The sequence below is a fragment of the Pristiophorus japonicus genome, chromosome 16 (genome assembly GCF_044704955.1).
Source record: "Pristiophorus japonicus isolate sPriJap1 chromosome 16, sPriJap1.hap1, whole genome shotgun sequence".
Lineage (NCBI taxonomy): Eukaryota > Metazoa > Chordata > Chondrichthyes > Pristiophoridae > Pristiophorus > Pristiophorus japonicus.
The window spans coordinates 1,471,804-1,495,253 of NC_091992.1; the positions used below are offsets into that span (position 1 = coordinate 1,471,804).

Here is a 23,450-nt window from a genome sequence, read left to right on the forward strand (position 1 = left end):
CAGTATTCCAGATGTGGCCTCACCAATACCCTGTATAACTGTAGCAAGACTTCCCTGCTTTTATACTCCATCCCCTTTGCAATAAAGGCCAAGATTCCATTGGCCTTCCTGATCACTTGCTGTACCTGCATACTATCCTTTTGTGTTTCATGCACAAGTACCCCCAGGTCCCGCTGTACTGCGGCACTTTGCAATCTTTCTCCATTTAAATAATAACTTGCTCTTTGATTTTTTTTCTGCCAAAGTGCATGACCTCACACTTTCCAACATTATACTCCATCTGCCAAATTTTTGCCCACTCACTCAGCCTGTCTATGTTGTTTTGCAGGTTTTTTGTGTCCTCCTCACACATTACTTTTCCTCCCATCTTTGTATCATCAGCAAACTTGGCTACGTTACACTCGGTCCCTTCTTCCAAGTCATTAATATAGATTGTAAATAGTTGGGGTCCCAGCACTGATCCCTGCGGCACCCCACTGGTCACTGATTGCCAACCCGAGAATGAACCATTTATCCCGACTCTCTGTTTTCTGTTAGTTAGCCAATCCTCTATCCATGCTAATATATTACCTCCAACCCCGTGAACTTTTATCTTGTGCAGTAACCTTTTATGTGGCACCTTGTCAAATGCCTTCTGGAGGGAGAGGTTGAGAGTGAGTGAGGTGCAGTGAGTGTGACGGTGAGGGAGAGGGAGAGAGGCGGTGAGGGAGAGGTGGAGTGTGTGTGAGGTGAGGAGTGTAACTGTGTGAGGGACAGGTGGAGAGGGAAGCTGCAGGTGCCCGGGGCTGTGCAGGGACACAGACACAGACGGAGACAGAGCGAGCAGTGGCCGCAGCTCCCGGTTGCTGGCGGCGGGGAGCGGCCCCAGGGCCCGGAGGCGGAAGCGGGTCGGGAGCGGGACTGAGCGCCGAGCGGCCCCGAGCGGCGATGTGGGACCCGGCCGAGTTCGAGCGCCACTGGCGCCGGGAGTTCCCAGCCGGAGAGGTGCCGCGGATGGAGCTCTGCTCCGTGCCTGAGCTGGAGGCCGAGCTGGAGCGGAGTCGAGAGCGGCTGCGGGCCGTGCACCAGGTCCTGGCCCAGGAGAAGTTCAAAGTTATTTTCCTGCAGACCGCGCTGGAGCGGCACAGCAAGATCCCAGCCCCGGGATCCGGCCCGCGGGAGGAGGGAGAGCCAGGGGGACAGGCGCCCCCGGCCGGCCCGCACTCCCAGCCCCAGGGATACAAATGTAGCCGCGACTCGCGGCCCGGGCAACAAAGTAACTGCGGACAGACACAAAGTATCGGCCCGGGCCAGGAGCCCCTCCACCCGGACAAAGGGCAGCTCAACCCGGGCCAGGAGCTCCACAACCCGGGCAACGATCCCCTCAACCCGGACCAGGAACTCCACAACCCGGGCCAGGAACTCCACAACCCGGGCCAGGAGCTCCACAACCCGGGCCACGATCCCCTCAACCCGGACCAGGAACTCCACAACCCGGGCCAGGAGCTCCACAACCCGGGCAACGATCCCCTCAACCCGGACCAGGAACTCCACAACCCGGGCCAGGAACTCCACAACCCGGGTCAAGCGTCTCTCAACCTGGACCAGCAGCACCCAAACACGGACCAAGAGCAGCTGCGCCCGGGCCCGGAACGAGAGCAGGACGAGGACAGTGAGTGTGGCTATGAAGCGGTGCAGGTGGACAGGGAGCCCGCCGCCCTGGCTCCCAGCGGCCTGCGGAGGGGACTGAGGGTGAACCGGGGGGACGGTGGCTCCCCGGGCCCGAGCCCCAGGATCAGGAGGCGGCAGCCCCCTCCAGTGCCGCCCCGTTTACACAGACATTCTCCGCCCGCAGGGGGCAGCGACGGGAACAACAGTTCAGAGCCTGACGACTGGAGCCCGGCAGGTGAGAGGGCAGGGGTACATAACACTGGGGTACAGTACTGGGGGGTACAGGTCTGTCACTGTATAACACTATGGTACAGTACTGGTGGGTACAGGTCTGTCACTCTATAACACTGGGGTACAGTACTGGTGGGTACAGGTCTGTCACTGTATAACACTGGGGTACAGTACTGGTGGGTACAGGTCTGTCACTGTATAACACTGGGGTACAGTACTGGTGGGTACAGGTCTGTCACTGTATAACACTGGGGTACAGTACTGGTGGGTACAGGTCTGTCACTGTATAACACTGGGGTACAGTACTGGTGGGTACAGGTCTGTCACTGTATAACACTGGGGTACAGTACTGGTGTGTACACGTCTGTCACTGTATAACACTGGGGTACAGTACTGGTGGGTACAGGTCTGTCACTGTATAACACTGGGGTACAGTACTGGGGGGTACAGGTCTGTCACTGTATAACACTGGGGTACAGTACTGGTGGGTACAGGTCTGTCAGTGTATAACACTGGGGTACAGTACTGGTGTGTACACGTCTGTCACTGTATAACACTGGGGTAGAGTACTGGTGGGTACAGGTCTGTCACTGTATAACACTGGGGTACAGTACTGGTGGGTACAGGTCTGTCACTGTATAACACTGGGGTACAGTACTGGTGGGTACAGGTCTGTCACTGTATAACACTGGGGTACAGTACTGGTGTGTACACGTCTGTCACTGTATAACACTGGGGTACAGTACTGGTGGGTACAGGTCTGTCACTGTATAACACTGGGGTACAGTACTGGGGGGTACAGGTCTGTCACTGTATAACACTGGGGTACAGTACTGGTGGGTACAGGTCTGTCAGTGTATAACACTGGGGTACAGTACTGGTGTGTACACGTCTGTCACTGTATAACACTGGGGTAGAGTACTGGTGGGTACAGGTCTGTCACTGTATAACACTGGGGTACAGTACTGGTGGGTACAGGTCTGTCACTGTATAACACTGGGGTACAGTACTGGTGGGTACAGGTCTGTCACTGTATAACACTGGGGTACAGTACTGGTGGGTGCAGGTCTGTCACTGTATAACACTGGGGTACAGTACTGGTGGGTACAGGTCTGTCACTGTATAACACTGGGGTACAGTACTGGTGGGTACAGGTCTGTCACTGTATAACACTGGGGTACAGTACTGGTGGGTACAGGTCTGTCACTGTATAACACTGGGGTACAGTACTGGTGGGTGCAGGTCTGTCACTGTATAACCTGGGTACAGTACTGGTGGGTGCAGGTCTGTCACTGTATAACACGGGTACAGTACTGGTGGGTACAGGTCTGTCACTGTATAACACGGGGGTACAGTACTGGTGGGTGCAGGTCTGTCACTGTATAACACGGGGGTACAGTACTGGTGGGTACAGGTCTGTCACTGTATAACACTGGGGTACAGTACTGGTGGGTACAGGTCTGTCACTGTATAACACTGAGGTACAGTACTGGTGGGTACAGGTCTGTCACTGTATAACACTGAGAGACAGTACTGGTGGGTACAGGTCTGTCACTGTATAACACTGCGGTACAGTACTGGTGGGTACAGGTCTGTCACTGTATAACACGGGTACAGTAATGGGGGGGGTACAGGTCTGTCACTGTATAACACTGGGGTACAGTACTGGTGGGTACAGGTCTGTCACTGTATAACACGGGGGTACAGTACTGGTGGGTGCAGGTCTGTCACTGTATAACACTGGGGTGCAGTACTGGTGGGTACAGGTCTGTCACTGTATAACACGGGTACAGTACTGGTGGCTACAGGTCTGTCACTGTATAACACGGGGGTACAGTACTGGTGGGTACAGGTCTGTCACTGTATAACACGGGGGTACAGTACTGGTGGGTACAGGTCTGTCACTGTATAACACGGGGGTACAGTACTGGTGGGTACAGGTCTGTCACTGTATAACACGGGGGTACAGTACTGGTGGGTACAGGTCTGTCACTGTATAACATGGGGGTACAGTACTGGTGGGTGCAGGTCTGTCACTGTATAACACTGGGGTACAGTACTGGTGGGTGCAGGTCTGTCACTGTATAACACTGGGGTACAGTACTGGTGGGTACAGGTCTGTCACTGTGTAACACTGGGGTATAGTACTGGTGGGTACAGGTCTGTCACTGTATAACACTGGTACAGTACTGGGGGGGTACAGGCCTGTCACTGTATAACACGGGGGTACAGTACTGGTGGGTGCAGGTCTGTCACTGTATAACACTGGGGTACAGTACTGGTGGGTGCAGGTCTGTCACTGTATAACACTGGGGTACAGTACTGGTGGCTGCAGGTCTGTCACTGTATAACACTGGGGTACAGTACTGGTGGGTACAGGTCTGTCACTGTGTAACACTGGGGTATAGTACTGGTGGGTACAGGTCTGTCACTGTATAACACTGGGGTACAGTACGGGTGGGTACAGGTCTGTCACTGTGTAACACTGGGGTATAGTACTGGTGGGTACAGGTCTGTCACTGTATAACACGGATACAGTACTGGTGGGTACAGGTCTGTCACTGTATAACACTGGGGTACAGTACTGGTGGGTGCAGGTCTGTCACTGTATAACACGGGGGTACAGTACTGGTGGGTACAGGTCTGTCACTGTATAACACTGGGGTACAGTACTGGTGGGTACAGGTCTGTCACTGTATAACACTGGGGTACAGTACTGGTGGGTGCAGGTCTGTCACTGTATAACACTGGGGTACTGTACTGGTGGGTACAGGTCTGTCACTATAACACTGGGGTACAGTACTGGTGGGTACAGGTCTGTCACTGTATAACACTGGTGTACAGTACTGGTGGGTACAGGTCTGTCACTGCATAACACTGGGGTACAGTACTGGTGGGTACAGGTCTGTCACTGTATAACACGGGGGTACAGTACTGGTGGGTGCAGGTCTGTCACTGTATAACACGGGGGTACAGTACTGGTGGGTACAGGTCTGTCACTGTATAACACTGGGGTACAGTACTGGTGGGTGCAGGTCTGTCAGTGTATAACACGGGGGTACAGTACTGGTGGGTACAGGTCTGTCACTATAACACTTGGGTACAGGTCTGTCACTGTATAACACTGTGGTACAGTACTGGTGGGTACAGGTCTGTCACTGTATAACACTGGGGTACAGTACTGGTGGGTACAGGTCTGTCACTGTATAACACTGGGGTACAGTACTGGTGGGTACAGGTCTGTCACTGTATAACACTGGGGTACAGTACTGGTGGGTACAGGTCTGTCACTGTATAACACTGGGGTACAGTACTGGTGGGTACAGGTCTGTCACTATAACACTGGGGTACAGTACTGGTGGGTACAGGTCTGTAACTGTATAACACTGGGGTACAGTACTGGTGGGTGCAGGTCTGTCACTGTATAACACTGGGGTACAGTACTGGTGGGTACAGGTCTGTCACTGTATAACACTGGGGTACAGTAATGGGGGGTACAGGTATGTCACTGTATAACACGGGGGTACAGTAATGGTGGGTACAGGTCTGTCACTATAACACTGGGGTACAGTACTGGTGGGTACAGGTCTGTAACTGTATAACACTGTGGTACAGTACTGGTGGGTACAGGACTGTCACTGTATAACACTGGGGTACAGTACTGGTGGGTACAGGTCTGTCACTGTATAACACTGGGGTACAGTCCTGGTGGGTACAGGTCTGTCACTGTATAACACTGGGGTACAGTACTGGTGGGTACAGGTCTGTCACTGTATAACACTGGGGTACAGTACTGGTGGGTACAGGTCTGTCACTGTATAACACGGGTACAGTACTGGTGGGTGCAGGTCTGTCACTGTATAACACTGGAGTACAGTACTGGTGGGTACAGGTCTGTCACTGTATAACACTGGGGTACAGTACTGGTGGCTATAGGTCTGTCACTATATAACACTGGGGTACAGTACTGGTGGGTACAGGTCTGTCACTGTATAACACGGGTACAGTACTGGTGGGTACAGGTCTGTCACTGTATAACGCTAGGGTACCGTTCTGGTGGGTGCAGGTCTGTCACTGTATAACACGGGGGTACAGTACTGGTGGGTACAGGTTGGTCACTGTATAACACTGGGGTACAGTACTGGTGGGTGCAGGTCTGTCACTGTATAACACTAGGGTACAGTATTGGTGGGTGCAGGTCTATCACTGTATAACACTGGGGTACAGTACTGGTGGGTACAGATCTGTAGCTGTATAACACTGGGGTACAGTAATGGTGGGTACCGGTCTGTCACTGTATAACACTGGGGTACAATACTGGTGGCTATAGGTCTGTCACTATATAACACTGGGGTACAGTACTGGTGGGTACAGGTCTGTCACTGTATAACACGGGTACAGTACTGGTGGGTACAGGTCTGTCACTGTATAACGCTAGGGTACCGTTCTGGTGGGTGCAGGTCTGTCACTGTATAACACGGGGGTACAGTACTGGTGGGTACAGGTTGGTCACTGTATAACACTGGGGTACAGTACTGGTGGGTGCAGGTCTGTCACTGTATAACACTAGGGTACAGTATTGGTGGGTGCAGGTCTATCACTGTATAACACTGGGGTACAGTACTGGTGGGTACAGATCTGTAGCTGTATAACACTGGGGTACAGTACTGGTGGGTACAGGTCTGTCACTGTATAACACTGGGGTACAGTACTGGTGGGTGCAGGTCGGTTACTGTATAACACTGGGGTACAGTAATGGTGGGTACCGGTCTGTCACTGTATAACACTGGGGTACAGTACTGGTGGGTACAGGTCTGTCACTATAAAACTGGGGTACAGTACTGGGGGGTAGAGGTCTGTCACTGTAAAACACTGGGGTACAGTACTGGTGGGTACAGGTCTGTCACTGTATATAACGGGTACAGTACTGGTGGGTACAGGTCTGTCACTGTGTAACACTGGGGTACAGTACAGATGGGTACAGGTCTGTCACTGCATAACACGGGTACAGTACTGGTGGGTACAGGTCTGTCACTGCGTAACACGGGTACAGTACTGGTGGGTACAGGTCTGTCACTGTATAACACTGGGGTACAGTACTGGTGGGTACAGGTCTGTCACTGTATAACACGGGGGTACAGTACTGGTGGGTACAGGTCTGTCACTGTATAACACGGGTACTGTACTGGTGGGTACAGGTCTGTCAGTGTATAACACGGGGGTACAGTACTGGTGGGTACAGGTCTGTCACTGTATAACACTGGGGTACAATACTGGTGGGTACAGGTCTGTCACTGTATAACACTGGGGTACAGTACTGGTGCGTACAGGTCTGTCACTGTATAACACTGGGGTACAGTACTGGGGGGTACAGGTCTGTCACTGTATAACACGGGGGTACAGTACTGGTGGGTACACGTCTGTCACTGTATAACACTGGGGTACAGTACTGGTGGGTACAGATCTGTCACTGTATAACACTGGGGTACAGTACTGGTGGGTACAGGTCTGTCACTGTATAACACTGGGGTACAGTACTGGTGGGTACAGGTCTGTCACTGTATAACACTGGGGTATAGTACTGGTGGGTACAGGTCTGTCACTGTATAACACTGGGGTACAGTAATGGGGGGTACAGGTCTGTCACTGTATAACACTGGGGTACAGTACTGGGGGGTACAGGTCTGTCACTGTATAACACTGGGCTACAGTACTGGTGGGTACAGGTCTGTCACTGTATAACACTGGGGTACAGTACTGGTGGGTACACGTCTGTCACTGTATAACACCTCGACTACTGTGTACAGTTTTGGTGTCCTTATTTAAGGAGGGATATACTTGCATTGGAGGCAGTTAAGATACGTTCAGTAGGTTGAATCCTGAGATGAAGTGATTGTCTTGTGAATAAAGGTTAAGCAGGTTGGGCTTTCGAAGAATGAGAGGGGATCTTATTGAAACATTTCATTTACGGAGGAACTATTTGTACTAATTTTCCTGATGCATGCGCAGAAGCGAGTGTTAGGACAAATATCCCCAGCGGCCCACACGTTGCCTCCACTCTCAGATCCATTAGCAGCCCCAGGCCTCCGATCAGGCAGCGGGCGGCCAGCACCCGCTCGAGCGGCAGTTTGAGTGAAGAGGGAGAGAGGCGGGGAGGGGGTGGGTGGGGAGCGAGGGGAGAGCAGGAGCGGGGGGAGGGGAGAGCAGGAGCGGGGGGAGGGGAGAGCAGGAGCGGGGTGCGGGGGGGGAGAGAGAGTGGGGGCGGGGAGGGGGAGAGAGTGGGGGCGGGGAGGGGGAGAGAGTGGGGGCGGGGAGGGGGAGAGAGTGGGGGCGGGGAGGGGGAGAGAGTGGGGACGGGGAGGGGGAAGAGGGAGTGGGGGAGGGGGAGGGGGGGAGCAGGGCCGGTCGGCCAGGACCAGTTAGTTTTTCATTCAGCGCCAGTTTGATTGAAGAGTCAAGCGGCACCGTAATGTGCTCCTTGAGGAGAGAGACACTGGGGGGTCGTGGGGATGCGGGGGAGGGGGCGTGGGGTGTGAGAGTTTGGGTGCGTGGGGAAAGAGAGTTTGAAGGTGGGGGGGGCGGAGAGAGTGTTTGGGTGGGGGTGGGGAAGAGAGAGCTTGGGGGTGGGTGGGAGTGAGAAACATAAGTGCGGGGGGGGATCAGTGGGGAGAGAGGGAACTCCGAGAAGAGGGATCATGTTCTTCCAAACCCCGGGTGCGTGCGAGCTCGGTGTGTGTGTTGCAAGGGACATCGTTGGGAGTGGATGGAATCCAGAAGTCACGACACTGTCACTATTCACTTCATACCCAATAAACCTGTTAACAATCTGCACACAGTGTCCCATCTATGGGGGGGAGGGGGAGGGGGAGGGGGAGGGGGGTAAGGTCTTACATTGGGGTAAGGGACTTCGGCTGGAACTTGGTGGCATTTGGGGAGATCCATCCTCTCTGGCTTTTGAAGTCAAAATGGATCGAATTCAAATTGGAAAGTCAGTCAGAACTTGGGCTGGGCGGTTCCAGTTATACATTCCAGAGGACCAATCAGCAATAGGTCATGTGATAATGGAGAGCCAATCAGAGAAATGGCTGCCTTTCAGTTAGTACAAATAGATGCAATCTATAATTTATGAGGGGTCTTGACAGGATAGATGCAGAGAGTAGTTTCAAAATAGAGGGTCGCGTATTTAAAAAGGAGATGAGGAGGAATTTCTTCTCCTCGGGTTGTAAATCTGTGGAATTCTCTGCCCCAGAGAGCTGTGGAGGCTGGGTCATTGAATATATTTACGGTGGAGATAGACAGAGTTTTGAGCGGTAAGTGAATAAAGGGTGATGGGGAGCGGGCGGGGAAGTGGAGCTGAGTCCATGATCAGATCAGCCATGATCTTATTGAATGGCGGAGCAGGCTCGAGGGGCCATATGGCCGACTCCTGCTCCTATTTCTTATGTTGTTGTTTATGATGAATTTGAACTGAGGCATTTAGGGCAAGATCTCTGTTTGCAGGTACACTAAAACAAGGCGAAGAACAGCTCATCAGGAGAAATAATGGGAGTTATTCAGAAGGAGCTGCATCTTTAAGTATACTGGACCAGTAGTTTACTGTGGACAGATGTAAAATAACTAGTATCAGAAGAAGGATAGACGCAGAGAGCTCGTGCTAATGGAAGTGAGCTGTAGGATATTGATTGGGGGATTAGTGCAGACTGAGCACTGGGTGCGGTGGGTAGATAGGGTGTTACTGTCGGAGGATATTGATCACTGAACTCCATACTATAAAAAGGACACCGAAGCACTGGAGGGAGTGCAAACATTTCACAAGGATGGTGGCAGAACTGAGAGATTATAGATATCGGGGCTTTTTTCTTTAGAAAAGAGAAGACTTTGAGGTGACCTGATGGAGATCTTTAAAATTATGAATGGGTTGGACAGGGTAGATGTGAAGAGAATGTTTCCACTTGTGCAAGATTCCAAAACTAGGGGCCATAAATACAAGATAGTGACTAATAAATCCAACAGGGAAATAAGGAGTGGTCTCTTCACTCAGGGAGTGGTCAGAATGTGGAACTCGCTACCACAGGAAGTGGTTGAGGTAAATAGTTTAGATACTTTCAAAAGGAAACTAGACGAGTATATAAGAGAAAAGGGAATATGAAGATATGCTGAAAGGTTATGATGAGGTATGATGAATGGGAGGAGACGTGTGTGGAATATAAACACCGGCACAGACTGGTTGGGCCGAATGGGCTGTTTCTGTGCTGTATATTCTGTGTAAAACTGAACATTACTGTCCTCGATGGTTGAAGTGTCGGACAATGAAAGTGATCCCAACTCCCTGGAATTAAAGTAATGAAGGAAGTTGGGTCAGTTCTGATTGGAATCGAGCCTTGGGGAGATCTCAGTAAAGAAAGGAATTGCTGAACTAGATCGAGACAAATTCTTCACGTGACAGGATTCAAAACCTCGCCTGTAGGAGGAGGGAGACCCTGGGGTTACTGCTGCTTTCCAATCTACCATAGAAACATAGAAACATAGAAAATAGGTGCAGGAGTAGGCCATTCGGCCCTTCTAGCCTGCACCGCCATTCAATGAGTTCATGGCTGAACATTCAACTTCAGTACCCCATTCCTGCTTTCTCGCCATACCCCTTGATCCCCCTAGTAGTAAGGACTACATCTAACTCCTTTTTGAATCTATTTAGTGAATTGGCCTCAACAACTTTCTGTGGTAGAGAATTCCACAGGTTCACCACTCTCTGGGTGAAGAAGTTCCTCCGCATCTCGGTCCTAAATGGCTTACCCCTTATCCTTAGACTGTGACCTCTGGTTCTGGACTTCCCCAACATTGGGAACATTCTTCCTGCATCTAACCTGTCTAACCCCGTCAGAATTTTAAATGTTTCTATGAGGTCCCCTCTCATTCTTCTGAACTCCAGTGAATACAAGCCCAGTTGATCCAGTCTTTCTTGATAGGTCAGTCCTGCCATCCCGGGAATCAGTCTGGTGAACCTTCGCTGCACTCCCTCAATAGCAAGAATGTCCTTCCTCAGGTTAGGAGACCAAAACTGTACACAATACTCCAGGTGTGGCCTCACCAATGCCCTGTACAACTGTAGCAACACCTCCCTGCCCCTGTACTCAAATCCCCTTGCTATGAAGGCCAACATGCCATTTGCTTTCTTAACCGCCTGCTGCACCTGCATGCTAACCTTCAATGACTGATGTACCATGACACCCAGGTCTCTTTGCACCTCCCCTTTTCCTAATCTGTCACCATTCAGATAATAGTCTGTCTCTCTGTTTTTACCACCAAAGTGGATAACCTCACATTTATCCACATTATACTTCATCTGCCATGCATTTGCCCACTCACCTAACCTATCCAAGTCACTCTGCAGCCTCACAGCATCCTCCTCGCAGCTCACACTGCCACCCAACTTAGTGTCATCCGCAAATTTGGAGATACTACATTTAATCCCCTCATCTAAATCATTAATGTACAGTGTAAACAGCTGGGGCCCCAGCACAGAACCTTGCGGTACCCCACTAGTCACTGCCTGCCATTCTGAAAAGTACCCATTTACTCCTACTCTTTGCTTCCTGTCTGACAACCAGTTCTCAATCCATGTCAGTACACTACCCCCAATCCCATGTGCTCTAACTTTGCACATCAATCTCTTGTGTGGGACCTTGTCGAACGCCTTCTGAAAGTCCAAATATACCACATCAACTGGTTCTCCCTTATCCACTCTACTGGAAACATCCTCAAAAAATTCCAGAAGATTTGTCAAGCATGATTTCCCTTTCACAAATCCATGCTGACTTGGACCTATCATGTCACCTCTTTCCAAATGCACTGCTATGACATCCTTAATAATTGATTCCATCATTTTACCCACTACCGATGTCAGGCTGACCGGTCTATAATTCCCTGTTTTCTCTCTCCCTCCTTTTTTAAAAAGTGGGGTTACATTGGCTACCCTCCACTCCATAGGAACTGATCCAGAGTCAATGGAATGTTGGAAAATGACTGTCAACGCATCCACTATTTCCAAGGCCATCTCCTTAAGTACTCTGGGATGCAGTCCATCAGGCCCTGGGGATTTATCGGCCTTCAATCCCATCAATTTCCCCAACACAATTTCCCGGCTAATAAGGATTTCCCTCAGTTCCTCCTCCTTACTAGACCCCCCGACCCCTTTTATAACCGGAAGGTTGTTCGTGTCCTCCTTCGTGAATACCGAACCAAAGTACTTGTTCAATTGGTCCGCCATTTCTTTGTTCCCCGTTATGACTTCCCCTGATTCTGACTGCAGGGGACCTACGTTTGTCTTTACTAACCTTTTTCTCTTTACATATCTATAGAAACTTTTGCAATCCGTCTTAATGTTCCCTGCAAGCTTCTTCTCATACTCCATTTTCCCTGCCCTAATCAAACCCTTTGTCCTCCTCTGCTGAGTTCTAAATTTCTCCCAGTCCCCAGGTTCGCTGCTATTTCTGGCCAATTTGTATGCCACTTCCTTGGCTTTAATACTATCCTTGATAGCCACGGTTGAGCCACCTTCCCTTTTTTATTTCTATGCCAGACAGGAATGTACAATTGTTGTAGTTCATCCATGCGGTCTCTAAATGTCTGCCATTGCCCATCCACAGTCAACCCCTTAAGTATCATTCGCCAATCCATCCCAGCCAATTCACGCCTCATACCTTCAAAGTTAGCCTTCTTTAAGTTCTGGACCATGGTCTCTGAATTAACTGTTTCATTCTCCATCCCAATGCAGAATTCCACCATATTATAGTCACTCTTCCCCAAGGGGCCTCACACAACGAGATTGCTAATTAATCCTCTCTCATTACGTAACACCCAGTCTAAGATGGCCTCCTCCCTAGTTGGTTCCTCGACATATTGGTCTAAAAAACCATCCCTTATGCACTCCAGAAAATCCTCCTCACCGTATTGCTTCCAGTTTGGTTAGCCCAATCTATGTGCATATTAAAGTCACCCATTATAACTGCTGCACCTTTATTGCACGCACCCCTAATTTCCTGTTTGATGCCCTCCCCAACATCACTACTACTGTTTGGAGGTCTGTACACAACTCCCACTAATGTTTTTTGCCCTTTGGTGTTCTGCAGCTCTACCCATATAGATTCCACATCATCCAAGCTAATGTCCTTCCTAACTATTGCCTTAATCTCCTCCTTAACCAGCAATGCTACCCCACCTCCTTTTCCTTTTATTCTATCCTTCCTGAATGTTGAATACCCCTGGATGTTGAGTTCCCAGCCCTGCTCATCCTGGAGCCAAGTCTCCGTAATCCCAATCACATCATATTTGTTAACATCTATTTGCACAGTTAATTCATCCACCTTATTGCGGATACTCCTTGCATTAAGACACAAAGCCTTTAGGCTTGTTTTCTTAACACCCTCTGTCCTTTTAGAATTTTGCTGTACAATGGCCCTTTTTGTTCTTTGCCTTGGGTTTCTCTGCCCTCCACTTTTCCTCATCTCCTTTCTGTCTTTTGTTTTTGCCTCCTTTTTGTTTCCCTCTATCTCCCTGCATTGGTTCCCATCCCCCTGCCATATTAATTTAACTCCTCCCCAACAGCACTAGCAAACACTCCCCCGAGGACATTGGTTCCGGTCCTGCCCAGGTGCAGACCGTCCGGATTGTACTGGTCCCACCTCCCCCAGAACCGGTTCCAATGCCCCAGTAATTTGAATCCCTCCCTGCTGCACCACTGCTCAAGCCACGTATTCATCTGAGCTATCCTGCGATTCCTACTCTGACTAGCACGTGGCACTGGTAGCAATCCCGAGATTACTACTTTTGAGGTCCTACTTTTTAATTTCGCTCCTAGCTCCTTAAATTCATTTCGTAGGAACTCATCCCTTTTTATACCTATGTCATTGGTACCAACGTGCACCACGACAACTGGCTGTTCTCCCTCCCTTTTTAGAATGTCCTGCACCCGCTCCGAGACATCCTTGACCCTTGCACCAGGGAGGCAACATACCATCCTGGAGTCTCGGTTGCGGCCGCAGAAACGCCTATCTATTCCCCTTACAATTGAATCCCCTATCACTATCGCTCTCCCACTCTTTTTCCTGCCCTCCTGTGCAACAGAGCCAGCCACGGTGCCATGAACTTGGCTGCTGCTGCCCACTCCTGATGAGTCATCCCCCTCAACAGTACTCAAAGCGGTGTATCTGTTTTGCAGGGGGATGACCACAGGGTCCCCTGCACTACCTTCCTTGCACTACTCTTCCTGCTGGTCTTCCATTCCCTCGCTGGCTGTGGACCCTTCTCCTGCGGTAAGACCAACTCGCTACACGTGATACTCACGTCATTCTCAGCATCGTGGATGCTCCAGAGTGAATCCACCTTCAGCTCCAACTCCGCAACGCGGACCGTCAGTAGCCGGAGGTGGACACACTTCCCGCACATGTCGTCGTCAGGGACACTGGTGTTGTCCCTGTGTTCCCACATGGTACAGGAGGAGCATATCACGTGACCGAGCTGTCCTGCCATGACTTAACCCTTAGATACACTTAAATTGCCGACAACAATGTTAAAAGTTACTGACTAATAAAGAAAAAGAAAAACTACTCACCAATCAGCAGCCAATCACTTACCACGTTGGCTGTGACGTCACCTTTTGATTTCTTTCTACTTCTTTTTTGACTTCTCTCAGCTGGAGCTGCACCGGTACGTCTCTCTCGACTCCCGCCTCTCTCGACTCCCGCCTCTCTCGACGCTCCCCGGACTGCTGAGCCTTTTATAGGCCGCTGCCTCTCTCGACTCCCGCCTCTCTCGACGCTCCCCGGACTGCTGAGCCTTTTATAGGCCGCTGCCTCTCTCGACTCCCGCCTCTCTCGACGCTCCCCGGACTGCTGAGCCTTTTATAGGCCGCTGCCTCTCTCGACTCCCGCCTCTCTCGACGCTCCCCGGACGGCTGAGCCTTTTATAGGCTGCTGCCTCTCTCGACTCCTGCCTCTCTCCCTCGCGCCTCGCCCGACCCCTCAGCCCTACCACCATCCTCAGCCCCCCAGCCTCTGCCCTCACCCCCAGCACTCGCCCCCGCCCTCACCTCCAGCTCCCACCCTCACCCAACCTCCACCCCCATCTCTGCCCCTCACCCCTGCCCCCACCCCACCCTCACTCCCAGTACACTGCCCCGAGCAAAGATCCTCCATTCACTGCCCTCTTGCTGTGTGCGCCCTGAGGTGCTGCTTTGCTGTGGGACATGGTTTGCACTGGGGCCTATGGGCCATTCTTGTAGTGTGAGCTCACAGCATCATATCCTGTGTGTGGGATTGTAAGCGGATTGTTAGCAGGCCTGAATCGCTCACATTAAATGCTTCAGATTCAGCGCTGATCCACTGAGAGACAACAGGAAGCACGGCTTCTGACGGTGTGGTGTCTGCGAGTGAAACTTTATCTGATGGTGTGAACAGCTTTGTTTTCAAATCTCACAAGCTCCTGTGTGTGTGAGGTTTAGCCAGTTCCCCATCGCATGCTAAGGCCTTCCCCACACTGGGTGACGGGCGATTCTCACAGCCCGGGTACTGTGGGCTGAGCCATCACAGCACACTAGAACTTCACATCTGCTCCTTCCTGTATCCGGTCCCAGCTTTGCCCAACTTCCAGTAACCCCCCGAGATCTCTGCGCTCCTCCAATTTCCTCTTGCACACTCCGATTTCCTTTGCCCCACCATCGGCGGCCGTGCCTTCAGCTGCTGAGGCCCCAAGCTCTGGAATTCTCTCCCTAAACCCCTAAGCCTCTTGACTTCTCCCTTCTCCTTTAAGACGCTCCTAAAACCGACCTCTTTGACTAAGCTCTTGTCTCAATATCTCCTTATGTGGTCAGTGTCAACTTGTGTTTGGTAATGTTCGTGTGAAAGGCTTTGGGACGTTTCACTATGACATTTATCACAGAATGATACAGCACAGAAGGAGGCCATTCGGCCCATTGAGCCTGTACCGGCTCTTTGGGAGAGTGGCTCAATCACTCACACCCCCCCGGCTCTTTCCCCACAGCCCTGTAATTTATTTTCCTTCAAGTATTTATCCAATTCCCTTTTGAAAGCTATTATTGAATCTCCCATGACATTAAAGGTGCAGTAACTGCACGTTGATTATTTCTGTAAATTGCTGCAGTGGATCAGAAACATGTGCCTACACTGAGCAGCGAGATGATGCCTGTGGAGAACAAGTCAGACAGTGGGCCAATCAGGCTCTCCCGAGAACAACATTTCCTCCCGAAATATCGACTGACATCCTCCCCCTGGTGCTGCTTCCAGATTATTCACATTTTCATCTTCTGCGGTGTTTTGTTTTAATTTTATTTACGTCGATCAGATTGAAACACAAAACCAGTCTGACTGGATTTAAATCGCATCTGTCACAATCCACACCCCCACATGGTTGTTGTAGGCACTGGTTGTGCGATCCCATCATCATTAAATCAACATAGTGAGAGCTTCCTCCTCACCCGGTGTTCACCTGACTCTCCGTCTCCTTCCCACTTCATCTCTCAATATTCTTCTTCAACAACAACTTGTATTTATATAGCACCGTTAACGCAGTGAAATGTCTCAAGGCGCATCACAGGTGTATTATGAGATAAAAATTTGATACCGAGCTCCATAAGGAGAAATTAGGACAGGTGCTTGGTCAAAGAGGTAGGTTTTAAGGAGTGTCTTGAAGGAGGAAAAAGAGGCAGAGAGGTTTAGGGAGGGAGTTCCAGAGTTTGGGGCCCAGGCAACAGAAGGCACGGCCACCGATGGTTGAGTGATTATAATCAGGGATGCTCAAGGGGACAGAATTAGAGGAGTGCAGACATTTCGGGGGAGGTTGTGGGGCTGGAAGAGTTTACAGAGATAGGGAGGGGCAAGGCCATGGAGGGATTTGTAAACAAGGATGAGAACTTTGAAATCGTGGTGTTGCTTAACTGGAAGCCAATGTAGGTCAGCGAGCACAGGGGGTGATGGGTGAGCAGGACTCGGTGCGAGTTAGGACACTGGGCAGTGAGCACAGGGGGTAATGGGTGAGCGGGACTCGGTGCGAGTTAGGACACGGGACAGTGAGCACAGGGGGTGATGGGTGAGCAGGACTCGGTGCGAGTTAGGACACTGGGCAGTGAGCGGGACTCGGTGCAAGTTAGGACACGGGGCAGCGAGCAAAGGGGGTGATGGGTAAGCAGGACTTGGTGCGGGTTAGGACACGGCAGCGAGCACAGGGGGTGATGGGTGAGCGGGACTTGGTGCGAGTTAGGACATGGTCAGTGAGCACAGGGGGTGATGGGTGAGCGGGACTTGGTGCGAGTTAGGCCATGGGGCAGACGAGTTTTGAATCATCTCTAGTTTATCCAGGGTAGAATGTGGGAGGCCAGCCAGGAGTGTGTTGGAATAATTAAGTCTAAATGTAACAAAGGCATGGATGAGGGCTTCAGCAGTGGATGAGCTGAGGCAGGGGCAGAGACGGACGATGTTACTGAGGTGGAAATAACCGGTTTTAGTTATGCTGTGGATATGTGGTCAAAAGCTCATTTCAGGGTCAAATATGTCACCAAGGTTGTGAACAGTCTGGTTCAGCCTCAGACAGGAGTTGGGGAGGGGGATGGAGTCAGTGGCTAGGGAACGGAGTTTGTGGCGGGGACTGAAAACAATGGCTTCGGTCTTCCCAATATTCAATTGGAGAAAATTTCTGCTCATCCAGAACTGGATGTCGGACAAGCAGTGTGACAATTTAGAGACCGTGGAGGGGTCGAGAGAAGTGGTGGTGAGGTAGCGCTGGGTGCGTCAGTGTACATGTGGAAACTGACTCTGTGTTTTCAGAGGAGGTCACCAAGGGGCAACATGTAGATGAGCAGTAGGAGGGGCCAAGGACAGATCCTTCGGGAACACCAGAGTTAACAATGCGGGGGTGGGAAGAGAACCATTGCAGGAGATTTTCTGGCTACGATGAGATGGATAAGAATGGAACCAGGCGAGTGCAGTCCCACCCAGCTGGACGACGGTGGAGAGGCGCTGGAGGAGGATGGAGTGGCCAACCGTGTCGAAGGCTGCAGACAGGTCAAGGAGGGATAGTGTACCTTTGTCACGGTCACAAAGGATGTCATTTGTGACTTTTGATGAGAGCCATTTCAGTGCTGGTTCGATCAGGGTTGCAGCACCCAGAGCTGCTTCTGATAATTCAGCACCCTCGGGGTTAATACATCGAGTCGAGAGATGTCACTTCCTCCCCAATCCTCACCTTCACTGTCATGCTAACCCGGAAACTGCAGCTGGGAATTCCCATTGAACACCGCAACAATGAAACTAGTCTGACTGATTGCTTCCCTCACACAAGGTCCGTGATCTCCAAACCCACGCACATCACATGTCACAGACCCCTGAGGCTGGAGTCAACCCTCACAGGGTGGGGGGCACGGGGCTCTGCGGGGGAGCTCGGGGGTTCAGGGTGATGGGGGGGGGGGGGTTCGGGAATAGGAGGTGTGTGGGGTGCTGACCCATCCACCTCCATGGCACGAACCTGGTATTGCAGTACTTCCAGGAACGGTGCTTGGGCTCTAGGCCTTTTGGCTAAGAGCATTAGCGCAGGGTGATCCTTGATGTGTGCAAGGTGACCTCTGGCGTTTGTGATCTGACAAAGAATTGGAAAGATTGGCTACGAAAAATTAAACCTGTACAGAGTCACTGTTTATTCAGGGTAAGGGTCACTCACTAACTGTACAGAGTCACTGTTTATTCAGGGTAAGGGTCACTCACTAAGTGTACAGAGTCACTGTTTATTCAGGGTAAGGGTCACTCACTAACTGTACAGAGTCACTGTTTATTCAGGGTAAGGGTCACTCACTAACTGTACAGAGTCACTGTTTATTCAGGGTAGGGGTCACTCACTAACTGTACAGAGTCACTGTTTATTCAGGGTAAGGGTCACTCACTAACTGTACAGAGTCACTGTTTATTCAGGGTTAAGGGTCACTCACTAACTGTACAGAGTCACTGTTTATTCAGGGTTAAGGGTCACTCACTAACTGTACAGAGTCACTGTTTATTCAGGGTAAGGGTCACTCACTAACTGTACAGAGTCACTGTTTATTCAGGGTAAGGGTCACTCACTAACTGTACAGAGTCACTGTTTATTCAGGGTAAGGGTCACTCACTAACTGTACAGAGTCACTGTTTATTCAGGGTAAGGGTCACTCACTAACTGTACAGAGTCACTATTTATTCAGGGTTAAGGGTCACTCACTAACTGTACAGAGTCACTGTTTATTCAGGGTAAGGGTCACTCACTAACTGTACAGAGTCACTGTTTATTCAGGGTTAAGGGTCACTCACTAACTGTACAGAGTCACTGTTTATTCAGGGTAGGGGTCACTCACTAACTGTACAGAGTCACTGTTTATTCAGGGTAAGGGTCACTCACTAACTGTACAGAGTCACTGTTTATTCAGGGTAAGGGTCACTCACTAACTGTACAGAGTCACTGTTTATTCAGGGTAGGGGTCACTCACTAACTGTACAGAGTCACTGTTTATTCAGGGTAAGGGTCACTCACTGTAACTGTACAGAGTCACTGTTTATTCAGGGTAAGGGTCACTCACTAACTGTACAGAGTCACTGTTTATTCAGGGTAAGGGTCACTCACTAACTGTACAGAGTCACTGTTTATTCAGGGTAAGGGTCACTCACTAACTGTACAGAGTCACTGTTTATTCAGGGTAAGGGTCACTCACTAAGTGTACAGAGTCACTGTTTATTCAGGGTAAGGGTCACTCACTAACTGTACAGAGTCACTGTTTATTCAGGGTAAGGGTCACTCACTAACTGTACAGAGTCACTGTTTATTCAGGGTAGGGGTCACTCACTAACTGTACAGAGTCACTGTTTATTCAGGGTAAGGGTCACTCACTAACTGTACAGAGTCACTGTTTATTCAGGGTTAAGGGTCACTCACTAACTGTACAGAGTCACTGTTTATTCAGGGTTAAGGGTCACTCACTAACTGTACAGAGTCACTGTTTATTCAGGGTAAGGGTCACTCACTAACTGTACAGAGTCACTGTTTATTCAGGGTAAGGGTCACTCACTAACTGTACAGAGTCACTGTTTATTCAGGGTAAGGGTCACTCACTAACTGTACAGAGTCACTGTTTATTCAGGGTAAGGGTCACTCACTAACTGTACAGAGTCACTATTTATTCAGGGTTAAGGGTCACTCACTAACTGTACAGAGTCACTGTTTATTCAGGGTAAGGGTCACTCACTAACTGTACAGAGTCACTGTTTATTCAGGGTTAAGGGTCACTCACTAACTGTACAGAGTCACTGTTTATTCAGGGTAGGGGTCACTCACTAACTGTACAGAGTCACTGTTTATTCAGGGTAAGGGTCACTCACTAACTGTACAGAGTCACTGTTTATTCAGGGTAAGGGTCACTCACTAACTGTACAGAGTCACTGTTTATTCAGGGTAGGGGTCACTCACTAACTGTACAGAGTCACTGTTTATTCAGGGTAAGGGTCACTCACTGTAACTGTACAGAGTCACTGTTTATTCAGGGTAAGGGTCACTCACTAACTGTACAGAGTCACTGTTTATTCAGGGTAAGGGTCACTCACTAACTGTACAGAGTCACTGTTTATTCAGGGTAAGGGTCACTCACTAACTGTACAGAGTCACTGTTTATTCAGGGTAAGGGTCACTCACTGTGTAACTGTACAGAGTCACTGTTTATTCAGGGTAAGGGTCACTCACTAACTGTACAGAGTCACTGTTTATTCAGGGTAAGGGTCACTCACTGTGTAACTGTACAGAGTCACTGTTTATTCAGGGTAAGGGTCACTCACTAACTGTACAGAGTCACTGTTTATTCAGGGTAAGGGTCACTCACTAACTGTACAGAGTCACTGTTTATTCAGGGTAAGGGTCACTCACTAACTGTACAGAGTCACTGTTTATTCAGGGTAGGGGTCACTCACTAACTGTACAGAGTCACTGTTTATTCAGGGTAAGGGTCACTCACTAACTGTACAGAGTCACTGTTTATTCAGGGTAAGGGTCACTCACTAACTGTACAGAGTCACTGTTTATTCAGGGTTAAGGGTCACTCACTAACTGTACAAAGTCACTGTTTATTCAGGGTAAGGGTCACTCACTAACTGTACAGAGTCACTGTTTATTCAGGGTAAGGGTCACTCACTGTAACTGTACAGAGTCACTGTTTATTCAGGGTAAGGGTCACTCACTAACTGTACAGAGTCACTGTTTATTCAGGGTAAGGGTCACTCACTAACTGTACAGAGTCACTGTTTATTCAGGGTAAGGGTCACTCACTAACTGTACAGAGTCACTGTTTATTCAGGGTAGGGGTCACTCACTAACTGTACAGAGTCACTGTTTATTCAGGGTAAGGGTCACTCACTAACTGTACAGAGTCACTGTTTATTCAGGGTAAGGGTCACTCACTGTGTAACTGTACAGAGTCACTGTTTATTCAGGGTATGGGTCACTCACTAACTGTACAGAGTCACTGTTTATTCAGGGTAAGGGTCACTCACTAACTGTACAGAGTCACTGTTTATTCAGGGTGGGGGTCACTCACTAACTGTACAGAGTCACTGTTTATTCAGGGTAAGGGTCACTCACTAACTGTACAGAGTCACTGTTTATTCAGGGTAAGGGTCACTCACTGTGTAACTGTACAGAGTCACTGTTTATTCAGGGTAAGGGTCACTCACTAACTGTACAGTCACTGTTTATTCAGGGTAAGGGTCACTCACTGTAACTGTACAGAGTCGCTGTTTATTCAGGGTAAGGGTCACTCACTGTAACTGTACAGAGTCACTGTTTATTCAGGGTAAGGGTCACTCACTAACTGTACAGTCACTGTTTATTCAGGGTAAGGGTCACTCACTAACTGTACAGTCACTGTTTATTCAGGGTAAGGGTCACTCACTAACTGTACAGAGTCACTGTTTATTCAGGGTAAGGGTCACTCACTAACTGTACAGAGTCACTGTTTATTCAGGGTAAGGGTCACTCACTGTAACTGTACAGAGTCACTGTTTATTCAGGGTAAGGGTCACTCACTAACTGTACAGAGTCACTGTTTATTCAGGGTAAGGGTCACTCACTAACTGTACAGAGTCACTGTTTATTCAGGGTAAGGGTCACTCACTAACTGTACAGAGACACTGTTTATTCAGGGTAAGGGTCACTCACTAACTGTACAGAGTCACTGTTTATTCAGGGTAAGGGTCACTCACTGTAACTGTACAGAGTCACTGTTTATTCAGGGTAAGGGTCACTCACTGTAACTGTGCAGAGTCACTGTTTATTCAGGGTAAGGGTCACTCACTAACTGTACAGAGACACTGTTTATTCAGGGTAAGGGTCACTCACTAACTGTACAGAGTCACTGTTTATTCAGGGTAAGGGTCACTCACTAACTGTACAGAGTCACTGTTTATTCAGGGTAAGGGTCACTCACTAACTGTACAGTCACTGTTTATTCAGGGTAAGGGTCACTCACTGTGTAACTGTACAGAGTCACTGTTTATTCAGGGTAAGGGTCACTCACTAACTGTACAGAGTCACTGTTTATTCAGGGTAAGGGTCACTCACTAACTGTACAGTCACTGTTTATTAAGGGTAAGGGTCACTCACTGTAACTGTACAGAGTCACTGTTTATTCAGGGTAAGGGTCACTCACTAACTGTACAGAGTCACTGTTTATTCAGGGAATTTATTGCGACTTGTCACCTATCTTTTTCTATTCTTTACTTGCGACGTAAAAGGATATTGTTTGATGCTCGTGAAAGCCCTTTGCCTGTGGGCGGTTGCCATGGGGAGTAGCCTATGTGAACCTGCACAGTGGGACTTGCCCAGATTTGGTTTGTCGCTGGGTGTGTTGAGTATGGTGATGTTGGTCACTGGAGCGCAGAGACGTCTCATTGATGCGTGACGCACAGATTGTAATCGGCAGTTAATGCGACACTTGTGGGCTGATCGGCAGTGACCTTTATCACTTTTTCACAACCCAGTCAAATCATTGTTAAACAATAATAACCACAGAATTTGCAGATGCAACTGTGATGTGTTGTCCAGCTGCAGTGCAGTGAGAGAGGTGCTGCTGTCCTTGTGTGTCCTGCAGCTTCAGAGTTTCCTCGCCCCCCACCCCCTCCCCCTCCCCCTCCCCCAGATCGTACATGCCGCTCCTGTTCAAAGAAAAGGTACTTCAAATTTGTAATGGGGAAAAATCAGGCTCCACTCCCTGAAGGGTAACGGCCTGGATCTGCTACTGAGCTGAGATACACAGCCCTGTCAAACCACAGTCTTTGCTGCAATAACGTATCCCTGGGGTGGGGCGATACACTTTGCTTCAGTTCCCTGTGGTTAGTGAGGAAACCAACAGGAATGGGACCTGCACCTGATCACACTGGGAATTCCATTTCAGGATGTTAGGAAAAAATAGAATCAGGTTTGACCATGATAACTCCTACATAACAAAAGCAGCTTGTATTTATAGAACCCCTTTAATGCAGTGACATGTCCCAAGG

The 23,450-nt window shown here is 49.7% G+C and overlaps 1 protein-coding gene across 1 annotated transcript in view; it reads left to right on the top strand.

Annotated features, from left to right (window-relative positions):
- Positions 1 to 755: 755 nt before the first annotated feature.
- Positions 756 to 23,450, top strand: part of LOC139226893 (breakpoint cluster region protein-like) — a 93,319-nt gene continuing 70,624 nt past the window's right edge. The window contains exon 1 of the mRNA XM_070857987.1: positions 756 to 1,885. Within this exon, the coding sequence (XP_070714088.1) occupies positions 928 to 1,885 (958 nt within the window). The 5' untranslated portion in view covers positions 756 to 927. The remainder of the gene's footprint in view (positions 1,886 to 23,450) is intronic.